We start from the raw sequence: 13,009 nt of genomic DNA on the forward strand, positions 1-13,009 counted from the left end.
CAGCTGACAATGGGCGGAGCCGGCATTTGAACCCATGACCTCTGACTCCAAAGCCAGGGCTCTTTCCTACTGAGCCACGCTGCTTCTCCAAGGAGATCACTGATCACCTTGGAACCTCCCCAGCGCTTAGAACAGTGCTTTGCACATAGTAAGCGCTTAATAAATGCCATTATTATTATTAAGCGACCTGTCCAAAGTCGTTGATAATAATAATAATAATGATGGCATTTGTTAAGCGCTTACTATGTGCACAGCACTGTTCTAAGCACTGGGGAGGTTCCAAGGAGATCAGGTTGTCCCTCATGGGGCTCACAGTCTTCATCCCCATTTTACAGATGAGGGAACTGAGGCCCAGAGAAGTGAAGTGACTTGCCCAAGGTCACCCAGCTGACAATGGGCAGAGCTGGGATTTGAACCCATGACCTCTGACTCCAAAGCCAGGGCGCTTTCCTACTGAGCCACGCTGCTTCTCGTCCCCAGCGCTTAGAACAGTGCTTTATGGGAAGCAGCGTGGCTCAGTGGAAAGAGCCCGGGCTTGGGAGCCAGAGGTCATGGGTTCGAATCCCAGCTCCCCCACTTGTCAGCTGTGACCTTGGGCAAGTCACTTAATTTCTCTGGGCCTCAGTTACCTCATCTGTAAAATGGGGATGAAGACTGTGAGCCCCAAGTGGGACAACCTGGTCACCTTGTATCCCCCCAGTGCTTAGAACAGTGCTTTGCACATAGTAAGCGCTTAGCTAATACCACCATTATTATTATTTTATTAATAAATGCCATCATTATTATTATTAAGCGACCTGCCCAAAGTCACACAGCCGATGAGGGGCAGAGTCGGGATTAGATCCATTCATTCATTCCTTCATTCATTCAGTCGTTGATGAGAAGCGGCGTGGCTCAGTGGAAAGAGCCCGGGCTTTGGAGTCATAGGTCATGGGTTCGAATCCCGGCTCCCCCACTTGTCAGCTGTGTGACCTTGGGCAAGTCACTTCACTTCTCTGGGCCTCAGTTACCTCATCTGTAAAATGGGGATGAAGACTGTGAGCCCCAAGTGGGACAACCTGGTCACCTTGTATCCCCCCAGCGCTTAGAACAGTGCTTTGCACAGAGTAAGCGCTTAACAAATACCACCATCATTATTATTATTATTAATAAATGCCATCATTATTATTATTATTAAGCGACCTGCCCAAAGTCACACAGCCGACGAGGGGCAGAGTCGGGATTAGATCCATTCATTCATTCCTTCATTCATTCAGTCGTTGATGAGAAGAAGCGTGGCTCAGTGGTAAGAGCCCGGGCTTGGGAGTCAGAGGTCATGGGTTCGAATTCCGGCTCCCCCACTTGTCAGCTGTGTGACCTTGGGCAAGTCACTTCACTTCTCTGGGCCTCAGTTACCTCATCTGTAAAATGGGGATGAAGACTGTGAGCCCCAAGTGGGACAACCTGGTCACCTTGTATCCTCCCCAGTGCTTAGAACAGTGCTTTGCACATAGTAAGCGCTTAGCAAATACCACCATTATTATTATTATTATTATTATTATTATTAATAAATGCCATCATTATTTTTATTAAGCGACCTGCCCAAAGTCACACAGCCGACGAGGGGCAGAGTTGGGATTAGATCCATTCATTCATTCCTTCATTCATTCAGTCGTTGATGAGAAGAAGCGTGGCTCAGTGGTAAGAGCCCGGGCTTGGGAGTCAGAGGTCATGGGTTCGAATTCCGGCTCCCCCACTTGTCAGCTGTGTGACCTTGGGCAAGTCACTTAACTTCTCTGGGCCTCAGTTCCCTCATCTGGAAAATGGGGATGAAGACTGTGAGCCCCAAGTGGGACAACCTGGTCACCTTGTATCCCCCCAGTGCTTAGAACAGTGCTTTGCACATAGTAAGCGCTTAACAAATACCAACATTATTATTATTATTATTATTATTATTAATAAATGCCATCATTATTATTATTAAGCGACCTGCCCAAAGTCACACAGCCGACGAGGGGCAGAGTTGGGATTAGATCCATTCATTCATTCCTTCATTCATTCAGTCGTTGATGAGAAGAAGCGTGGCTCAGTGGTAAGAGCCCGGGCTTGGGAGTCAGAGGTCATGGGTTCGAATCCCGGCTCCCCCACTTGTCAGCTGTGTGACCTTGGGCAAGTCACTTCACTTCTCTGGGCCTCAGTTACCTCATCTGTAAAATGGGGATGAGGACTGTGAGCCCCAAGTGGGACAGCCTGGTCACCTTGTATCCCCCCAGTGCTTAGAACAGTGCTTTGCACATAGTAAGCGCTTAACAAATACCACTATTATTATTATTATTAATAAATGCCATCATTATTGTTATTAAGCCCAAAGTCACACAGCTGACAAGGGGCAGAGCCAGGATTAGATCCATTCATTCATTCCTTCATTCATTCAGTCGTTGATGAGAAGCAGCGTGGCTCAGTGGTTAGAGCCCGGGCTCGGGGGTCAGAGGTCGTGGGTTGGAGTTTCGAACCCGCCGCTTATCGGCTCTGTGACCCTGGGCAAGTCACTTCCCTTCCCTGGGCCTCAGTTCCCCTGTCCGCGAAATGGGGATTAATGCAGTGCTCTGCACCCAGTAAGCGCTCAATAAATACCATTGAATGAATAACTGCCATTATCATTATTATCTAGCTTGATTTCTATTCAATCAATCAATCAATCAGTTGGATTTATTGAGAGAAGCAGCGTGGCTCAATGGAAAAGAGCATGGGCTCTGGAGTCAGAGGTCGTGAGTTCAAATTCCGGCTCCACCACTTGGCAGCTGTGTGACTTCGGGCAAGTCACTTCACTTCTCTGGGCCTCAGTGACCTCATCTGGAAAATGGGGATTAAGACTGTGAGCCCCACGTGGGACAACCTGATCACCTTTTAACCTCCCCAGCGCTTAGAACAGTGCTTTGCACATAGTAAGCGCTTAATAAATGCCATTATTATTATTATTATTATTTATTGAGCACTTACTGTGTGCAGAGCACTGTACTAAGTGCTTGGGAAGTACAAGTTGGCAACACAATTATTATTTATTATTATTATTATTCAATAATAATGACATTTATTAAGCGCTTACTATGTGCACAGCACTTTTTTTTATAATGGCATTTATTAAGTGCTTACTATGTGCAAAGCACTGTTCTAAGCGCTGGGGATTATTATTCAATAATAATGACATTTATTAAGCGCTTACTGTGTGCAAAGCACTTTTTTATAATGGCATTTATTAAGCACTTACTATGTGCAAAGCACTGTTCTAAGCGCTGGGGAGGTTACAAGGGGATCAGGTTGTCCCACGGGGGTCTCACAGTCTTCATCCCCATTTTCTGGATGAGGGAACTGAGGCCCAGAGAAATGAAGTGACTTGCCCTTTTGTTGTCTGTCTCCCCCTTCTAGACTGTGAGCCCGCTGTTGGGTAGGGACCGTCTCCATATGTTGCCAACTTGGACTTCCCAAGCGCTTAGTCCAGTGCTCTGCACACAGTAAGCGCTCAATAAATACGATTGAATGAATGAATGACAATTGGTGGAGCCGGGATTTGAACCCCTGACCTCTGACTCCAAAGCCCGGGCTCTTTCCTCTGAGCCACCCTGCACTGTTGTTGTCTTTTTTTAAAAATGTTATTTATTAAGCGCTTACTATGAGCAAAGCACTGTTCTAAGCGCTGGGTAGGTTACAAGGGGATCAGGTTATATACCTGTATATATATATATATATATACACCTGTATATATGTATATCACCTGTATATATGTATATCACCTGTATATATGTATATAGGTTTGTACGTATTTATTACTCTATGTTTATTTTACTTGTACATATCTATTCTATTTATTTTATTTTGTTAATATGTTTTGTTTTGTTCTCTGTCTCCCCCTTCTAGCCTGTGAGCCCACTGTTGGGTAGGGACCGTCTCTATATGTGGCCAACTTGTACTTCCCAAGCGCTTAGTCCAGTGCTCTGCACACAGTAAGCGCTCAATAAATACGATCGATGATGATGATGATGATCCCCGTTTTACAGATGAGGGAACTGAGGCCCAGAGAAGTGAAGTGACCGGCCCAAAGTCACACAGCTGTCAACTTGGACTTCCCAAGCTCTTAGTCCAGTGCTCTGCACACAGTAAGCGCTCAATAAATACGATTGAATGTATCATCATCATCATCAATCGTATTTATTGAGCGCTTACTATGTGCAGAGCACTGGACTAAGCGCTTGGGAAGTACAAATTGGCAATATATAGCGACAGTCCCTACCCAACAGTGGGCTCACAGTCTAAAAGGGGAGACAGAGAACAAAACCAAACATACTAACAAAATAGAATAAATAGAATAGATATGTACAAGTAAAATAAATAAATAAATAAATAGAGTAATAAATATGTACAAACATATATACATATATGTATGATATAATGTATGATAAGTGGCGGGGCCGGAATTAGAACCCCCGTCCTCGGACTCCCAAGCCCGGGCTCTTCCACGGAGCCACGCTGCCCCTGAGGAGGGGGTGACAGTATTGAGGGGAAAATTCGTTCATTCAATCATATTTATCGTATTAAAAATATAAAAATATAAAAATGTTAGCGGGCGGCCCGGCCTTCTCTTCTCCCGGCCCCTGCGGCTGCGGGGGCTGGTTTTGGGGGGCTGGGGGAAGGAGGGAGAGGCCTGCCTCAGTGGCGGGGAGCCCCGAGGGGCAGTTGGGGCCCCGGACTAAACCCCTTCGCCCATCCCTATTTATTTATTTATTATTTTATTTATTTTATTTGTACATATTTATTCTCTTTATTTTATTTTGTTAATATGTTGTGTTTTGTTGTCCGTCTCCCCTTTATAGCCTGTGAGCCCGCTGTTGGGTAGGGGCCGCCTCTAGATGTTGCCAGATTGGACTTCCCAAGCGCTTAGTCCAGTGCTCTGCACACAGTAAGCGCTCAATAAATACGATTGAATGAATGAACGAATGAATTCTGTTGATTTTATTTTGTTAATATGTTTGGTTTTGTTGTCTGTCTCCCCCTTCTAGACTGTGAGCCCGCTGTTGGGTATGGACCGTCTCTAGATGTTGCCAACTTGGACTTCCCAAGCGCTTAGTACAGTGCTATGCACACAGTAAGCGCTATGTTTGTACAGATTTATTACTCTATTTTACTTGTACATATTTATTCTATTTATTTTATTTTGTTAATATGTTGTGTTTGTTGTCCGTCTCCCCCTTCTAGCCTGTGAGCCCACTGTTGGGTAGGGACCACCTCTAGATGTTCCCAACTTGGACTTCCCAAGCGCTTAGTCCAGTGCTCTGCACACAGTAAGCGCTCAATAAATATGACTGAATGAATGAACAAATGAATTCTATTTATTTTATTTTGTTAAAATGTTTTGTTTTGTTGTCCGTCTCCCCCTTCTAGCCTGTGAGCCCGCTGTTGGGTAGGGACTGTCTCTAGATGTTGCCCACTTGGACTTCCCAAGTGCTTAGTCCAGTGCTCTGCACACAGTAAGCGCTCAATATATACGATTGAATGAATGAATGAATTCTATTTATTTTATTAATATGTTTTGTTTTGTTGTCCGTCTCCCCCTTCTAGCCTGTGAGCCCGCTGGTGGGTAGGGACCGCCTCTAGATGTTGTCAACTTGGACTTCCCAAGCGCTTAGTCCAGTGCTCTGCACACAGTAAGCGCTCAGTAAATACGATTGAATGAATGAATGAATTCTATTTATTTTATTTTGTTAATATGTTGTGTTTTGTTGTCCGTCTCCCCCTTCTAGCCTGTGAGCCCGCTGTTGGGTAGGGGCCGCCTCTGGATGTTGCCCACTTGGACTTCCCAAGCGCTTAGTCCAGTGCTCAGCACACAGTAAGCGCTCAATAAATATGAACGAATGAATCCCTGGCCAAATACCTCAGAGACCAGCTGCAGCAGCAGGAGGAGAAGGCCGTCGAAGAAGCCGGACAGGTCGGGCGGGGTCACGTGCAGCTGTGGAGGACGAGAGGTGAGGCGGTAAAGAAGCCGGACGGGGATCAGGTGTAGCTCAGGAGGAGGGTGATGGTGGTGGTGGTGGTGGTTGGTGATGAGGATGGTACTTGTTAAGCGCTTACTATGTGCCAAGCACTGTTCTGAGCGCTAATAATGACAATAATGGCATTTATTAAGCACTTACCATGTGCAAAGCGCTGCTCTAAGCGCTACGATGGTTACAAGGTGATGATCAGGTTGTCCCACGGGGGGCTCACAGTCTTAATCCCCATTTTACAGATGAGGCGCAGAGAGGTTGGGTGACTTGCCCAAGGTCACGCAGCTGACAATTGACGGAGCTGGGATTTGAACCCATGACCTCTGGACTCAAGTGCTGTACTAAGATAATCAGGTTGAACACTGTCCCTATTCCACATGGGTCTCACAGAGTAGGAGGGACCCCCTTTTAGACCCCCTGTCCCTGACCCCCTGTCTCCCCCTTTTAGACTGTGAGCCCACTGTTGGGTAGGGACTGTCTCTATATGTTGCCAACTTGGACTTCCCAAGCGTTTAGTACAGTGCTCTGCACACAGCGCTCAATAAATATGATTGATTGATTGATTGATTAGGGAGATGCAAGGCCATCAGGTTGTCCCCCGTGGGGCTCCCCGTCGTAATCCCCATAATAATAATAATGGTGATGATGGCATTTGCTAAGCGCTTACTATGTGTGAAGCACTGTTCTGAGTGCTGGGGGAGGTGCAAGGCCATCAGGTTGTCCCACATGGGGCTCCCCGTCCTAATTCCCATAATAATAATAATGATGGCGTTTGCTAAGCGCTTACTATGTGTGAAGCACTGTTCTGAGCGCTGGGGGAGATGCAAGGCCATCAGGTTGTCCCACGTGGGGCTCATCATCCTAATCCCCAAAATAATAATAATGATGATGGCATTTGCTAAGCGCTTACTATGTGAGAAGCACTGTTCTAAGCACTGGGGGAGATACAAGGCCATCGGGTTGTCCCACGTGGTGCTCCCCGTCCTAATCCCCATAATAATAATAATAATAATAATGATGGCATTTGCTAAGCGCTTACTATGTGTGAAGCACTGTTCTAAGCGCTTGGTGGGGATACAAGGCCATCAGTTTGTCCCACATGGGGCTTCCTGTCCTAATTCCCATAATAATAATAATAATAATGATGGTGTTTGCTAAGCGCTCACTATGTGTGAAGCACTGTTCTAAGCACTTGGTGGGGATACAAGGCCATCTGTTTGTCCCACGTGGGGCTCACTGTCCTAATCCCCGTAATAATAATAATAATGATGGTATTTGCTAGGCGCTTACTATGTGTGAAGCACTGTTCTGAGCGCTGGGGGAGATGCAAGGCCATCAGGTTGTCCCACGTGGGGCTCCCCGTCCTAATTCCCATAATAATAATAATAATAATGGTATTTGCTAAGCGCTTACTATGTGTGAAGCACTGTTCTAAGCGCTGGGTGGGGATACAAGGCCATCAGGTTGTCCCACGTGGGGTTCACCGTCCTAATCCCCATAATAATAATAATAATAATGATGGCATTTGCTAAGCGCTTACTATGTGTGAAGCACTGTTCTGAGCGCTGGGGGAGATGCAAGGCCATCGGGTTGTCCCACGTGGGGCTCCCCATCCTAATTCCCATAATAATAATAATAATGGCATTGGCTAAGTGCTTACTATGTGTGAAGCACTGTTCTGAGCGCTGGGGGAGATGCAAGGCCATCAGGTTGTCCCACGTGGGGCTCACCATCCTAATCCCCATAATAATAATAACGATGATGGCATTTGCTAAGCGCTTACTATGTGTGAAGCACTGTTCTAAGAGCTTGGTGGGGATACAAGTCCATCAGTTTGTCCCACGTGGGGCTCCCCGTCCTAATTCCCATAATAATAATAATGATGGCATTTGCTAAGCGCTTACTATGTGTGAAGCACTGTTCTGAGCGCTGGGGGAGATGCAAGGCCATCGGGTTGTCCCACATGGGGCTCCCCGTCCTAATCCCCATAATAATAACAATAATAATAATAATGGCATTTGCTAAGCGCTTACTATGTGTGAAGCACTGTTCTAAGTACTGGGGGAGATACAAGGCCATCAGGTTGTCCCACGTGGGGCTCACCGTCCTAATTCCCATAATAATAATAATGATAATGGCATTTGCTAAGCACTTACTATGTGTGAAGCACTGTTCTAAGCGCTTGGTGGGGATACAAGGCCATCACTTTGCCCCACGTGGGGCTCACAGTCCTAATCCCCATAATAATAATAATAATAATGATGGTATTTGCTAGGCGCTTACTATGCGTGAAGCACTGTTCTGAGCGCTGGGGAAGATGCAAGGCCATCAGTTTGTCCCACGTGGGGCTCTCCATCCTAATCCCCATAATAATAATAACGATGATGGCATTTGCTAGGCGCTTACTATGTGTGAAGCACTGTTCTGAGCGCTGGGGAAGATGCAAGGCCATCAGTTTGTCCCACGTGGGGCTCCCCATCCTAATTCCCATAATAATAATAATAATAATGGCATTTGCTAAGCGCTTACTATGTGAGAAGCACTGTTCTAAGCACCGGGGGAGATACAAGGCCATCGGGTTGTCCCATGTGGTGCTCCCCGTCCTAATCCCCAGAATAAAAATAATAATAATAATAATGGCATTTGCTAAGCGCTTACTATGTGTGAAGCACTGTTCTGAGCGCTGGGGGAGATGCAAGGCCATCAGGTTGTCCCACGTGGGGCTCTCCATCATAATCCCCATAATAATAATAATAATAATAATAATGACATTTGCTAAGCGCTTACTATGTGTGAAGCACTGTTCTGAGCGCTGGGGGAGATGCAAGACCATCAGGTTGTCCCACGTGGGGCTCACCATCCTAATCCCCATAATAATAATAATAACGGCATTTGCTAAGCGCTTACTATGTCTGAAGCACTGTTCTAAGCGCTGAGTGGGGATACAAGGCCATCAGGTTGTCCCACGTGGGGCTCACGGTCTTCATCCCCATTTTCCAGCTGAGGTCACTGAGGCCCAGAGAAGTGAAGTGGCTTGCCCAAAGTCACCCAGCTGACGAGTGGCGGAGCCGGGACTAGAACCCACGACCTCTGACTCCCAAGCCCGGGCTCTTTCCACTAAGCCACACTGTTATTCTGTCAGTCAGTGGTATTTATTGAGCACTCATTGTGTGCCGAGCACCGTACTAAGTGCTTGGAAAGTCCATTAGAACAATAAACAGACACATTCCCTGTCCATGAGGTCCTGAATCATTCATTCGATCGTATTTATTGAGCGCTTACTGTGCACAGAGCACTGTACTAAGCGCTTGGGAGAGGACAATACAACAATAAATTCATTCATTCATTCATTCATTCAATCATATTTATTGAGCGCTTACTGTGTGCAGAGCACTGTACTAAGTGCTTGGGAAGTACAAGTTGGCAACATACAGAGATGGTCCCTACCCAACAACGGGCTCACAGTCTAGAAGATGACAACAATACAACAAGACAACAATAAATAGGAGGCCTTCCCACACTGAGCCCCCTCCTTCCTCTCCCCTTCCTCCCCCTCTCCATCCCCCCCGGCTTACCTCCTTCCCCTCCCCACAGCACCTGTATATATGTATAGATGTTTGTACGGATTTATTACTCTATTTTATTTGTACATATTTATTCTATTTATTTTATTTTCTTAACATGTTTTATTTTGTTGTCTGTCTCCCCCTTCTAGACTGTGAGTCCGCTGTTGGGTAGGGACCGTCTCTAGATGTTGCCGACTTGTACTTCCCAAGCACATAGTCCAGTGCTCTGCACACAGTAAGCGCTCAATAAATACGATTGAATGAATGAAGGAATGAAAATAATAATTATAATGGCATTTGTTAAGCGCTTACTATGTGTGAAGCACTGCTCTAAGCGCTGGGGGGGGATACAAGGTCATCAGGTTGTCCCCCGTGGGGCTCACAGTCTTCATCCCCATTTTACAGAGGAGGGAACTGAGGCCCAGAGAAGTGAAGGTCTGTCTCCCCCTTCTAGACCGTGACCCGCTGTTGGGTAGGGACCGTCTCTAGATGTTGCCAACTTGAACTTCCCAAGCGCTTAGTACAGTGTTCTGCACACAGTAAGCGCTCAATAAATACGATTGAATGAATGAATGAAGGTCTGTCTCTCCCTTCTAGACCGTGAGCCCGCTGTTGGGTAGGGACCATCTCTATATGTTGCCAACTTGGACTTCCCAAGCGCTTAGTACAGTGCTCTGCACACAGTAAGCGCTCAATAAATATGATTGAATGAATGAATGAATGAAAATAATAATTATAATGGCATTTGTTAAGCGCTTACTATGTGTGAAGCACTGCTCTAAGCGCTGGGGGGGATACAAGGTCATCAGGTTGTCCCTCGTGGGATTCACAGCCTTCATCCCCATTTTACAGAGGAGGGAACTGAGGCCCAGAGAAGTGAAGGTCTGTCTCCCCCTTCTAGACTGTGAACCCGCTGTTGGGTAGGTACCATCTCTATATGTTGCCAACTTGTACTTCCCAAGCGCTTAGTACAGTGCTCTGCACACAGTAAGTGCTCAATAAATATGATTGAATGAATGAGTGAATGAAGGGACTTGCCCAAAGTCACCCAGCTGACAAGTCAGCAGCGTGGCTCAGTGGAAAGAGCCCGGGCTTGGGAGTCAGAGGTCGTGGGTTCAAATCCCAGCTCCGCCAATTGTCAGCTGTGTGACTTTGGGCAAGTCACTTCACTTCTCTGTGCCTCAGTTCCCTCATCTGTGAAATGTGGATTAAGACTGTGAGCCCCCAGTGGGACAACCTGATCACCTTGTATCCCCCCAGTGCTTAGAACAGTGCTTTGCACATAGTAAGCGCTTAACAAATACCATCATTATTACTATTATTATTAAGTGGCCGAGTCGGGATTAGAATCCACCACTTCTGGCTCCCAAGCCCGGGCTCTTTCCACTGAGCCACGCTGCTTCTCTAAATAATAATAATAATAATAATAATAATAATAATAATAGCATCTATTAAGCGCTTACTATGTGCAAAGCACTGTTCTAAGCACTGGGGAAGTTACAAGGTGGTTAGGTTGTCCCACTGGGGGCTCACAGTCTTAATCCCCATTTGGCATTTGTTAAGCGCTTACTATGTGCAAAGCACTGTTCTAAGCACTGGGGGGGATACAAGGTGATCAGGTTGTCCCACGGGGGGCTCACAGTCTTCATCCCCATTTTCCACATGAGGGAACTGAGGCTCAGAGAAGTGAAGTGGCTTGCCCAAGGTCACCCAGCTGACAAGTGGTGGAGCCGGGATTGGAACCCACGACCTCTGGCTCCCAAGCCCGGGCTCTTTTCACTGAGTCACGCTGCTGACTTGTCAGCTGGGTGACTTTGGGCAAGTCCCTTCATTCATTCATTCATTCAATCGTATTTATTGAGCGCTTACTGTGTGCAGAGCACTGGACTAAGCGCTTGGGAAGTCCAAGTTGGCAACACATAGAGACGGTCCCTACTCAACAGCGGGCTCACAGGCTAGAAGGGGGAGACAGGCCTTCATTCATTCATTCAATTATATTTATTGAGCGCTTTCTATGTGCAGAGCACTGGACTAAGCGCTTGGGAAGTCCAAGTTGGCAACATATAGAGACGGTCCCTACCCAACAGCGGGCTCACAGTCTAGAAGGGGGAGACAGACCTTCGTTCATTCATTCAATTGTATTTATTGAGCGCTTACTGTGTGCAGAGCACTGGACTAAGCGCTTGGGAAGTCCAAGTTGGCAACATCTAGAGATGGTCCCTACCCAACAGTGGGCTCACAGTTTAGAAAGGGGAGACAGACCTTCATTCATTCATTCAATCGTATTTATTGAGCACTTACTGTGTGCAGAGCACTGGACCAAGTGCTTGGGAAGTCCAAGTTGGCAACGTCTAGAGACGGTCCCGACCCAACAGCGGGCTCACAGTCTAGAAAGGGGAGACAGACCTTCATTCATTCATTCAATCGTATTTATTGAGCGCTTACTGTATGCAGAGCACTGTACTAAGCGCTTGGGAAGTCCAAGTTGGCAACATATAGAGACAGTCCCGACCCAACAGCGGGCTCACAGTCTAGAAGGGGGAGACAGACCTTCATGCATTCATTCAATCGTATTTATTGAGCACTTACTGTGTGCACAGCACTGGATTAAGTGCTTGGGAAGGACAAGTTGGCAACATCTAGAGACGGTCCCTACCCAACAGCGGGCTCACAGTCTAGAAGGGGGAGAAAGACCTTCATTCATTCATTCAATCGCATTTATTGAGCGCTTACTGTGTGCAGAGCACTGGACTAAGCGCTTGGGAAGTCCAAGTTGGCAACATCGAGAGACAGTCCCGACCCAACAGCGGGCTCACAGTCTAGAAAGGGAAGACAGACCTTCATTCATTCATTCAATCGTATTTATTGAGCGCTTACTGTGTGCAGAGCACTGGACTAAGCGCTTGGGAAGTCCAAGTTGGCAACATCTAGAGACGGTCCCGACCCAACAGCGGGCTCACAGTCTAGAAGGGGGAGACAGACCTTCATTCATTCATTCAATCGTATTTATTGAGCGCTTACTGTGTGCACAGCACTGGATTAAGCGCTTGGGAAGTCCAAGTTGGCAACATATAGAGACAGTCCCGACCCAACAGCGGGCTCACAGTCTAGAAGGGGGAGACAGACCTTCATTCATTCATTCAATCGTATTTATTGAGCGCTTACTGTGTGCAGAGCACTGGACGAAGCGCTTGGGAAGTCCAAGTTGGCAACGTCTAGAGACGGTCCCTACCCAACAGCGGGCTCACAGTCTAGAAGGGGGAGACAGACCTTCATTCATTCATTCAATCATATTTATTGAGCGCTTACTGTGTGCAGAGCACTGGACTAAGCGCTTGGGAAGTCCAAGTTGGCAACATCTAGAGACGGTCCCGACCCAACAGCGGGCTCACAGTCTAGAAGGGGGAGACTGACCTTCATTCATTC

General features: G+C 46.8%; 1 protein-coding gene across 1 annotated transcript in view; it reads right to left on the reverse strand.

The window, feature by feature from the left end:
- STK36 (serine/threonine kinase 36) overlaps positions 1-13,009 on the reverse strand; it is a 153,883-nt gene that overhangs the window by 82,317 nt on the left and 58,557 nt on the right. The window contains 1 exon segment of the mRNA XM_038754532.1: positions 5,906-5,980. Within this exon segment, the coding sequence (XP_038610460.1) occupies positions 5,906-5,980 (75 nt within the window).

Source organism: Tachyglossus aculeatus, chromosome 1 (genome assembly GCF_015852505.1).
Source record: "Tachyglossus aculeatus isolate mTacAcu1 chromosome 1, mTacAcu1.pri, whole genome shotgun sequence".
In the NCBI taxonomy this organism is placed as follows: domain Eukaryota; kingdom Metazoa; phylum Chordata; class Mammalia; order Monotremata; family Tachyglossidae; genus Tachyglossus; species Tachyglossus aculeatus.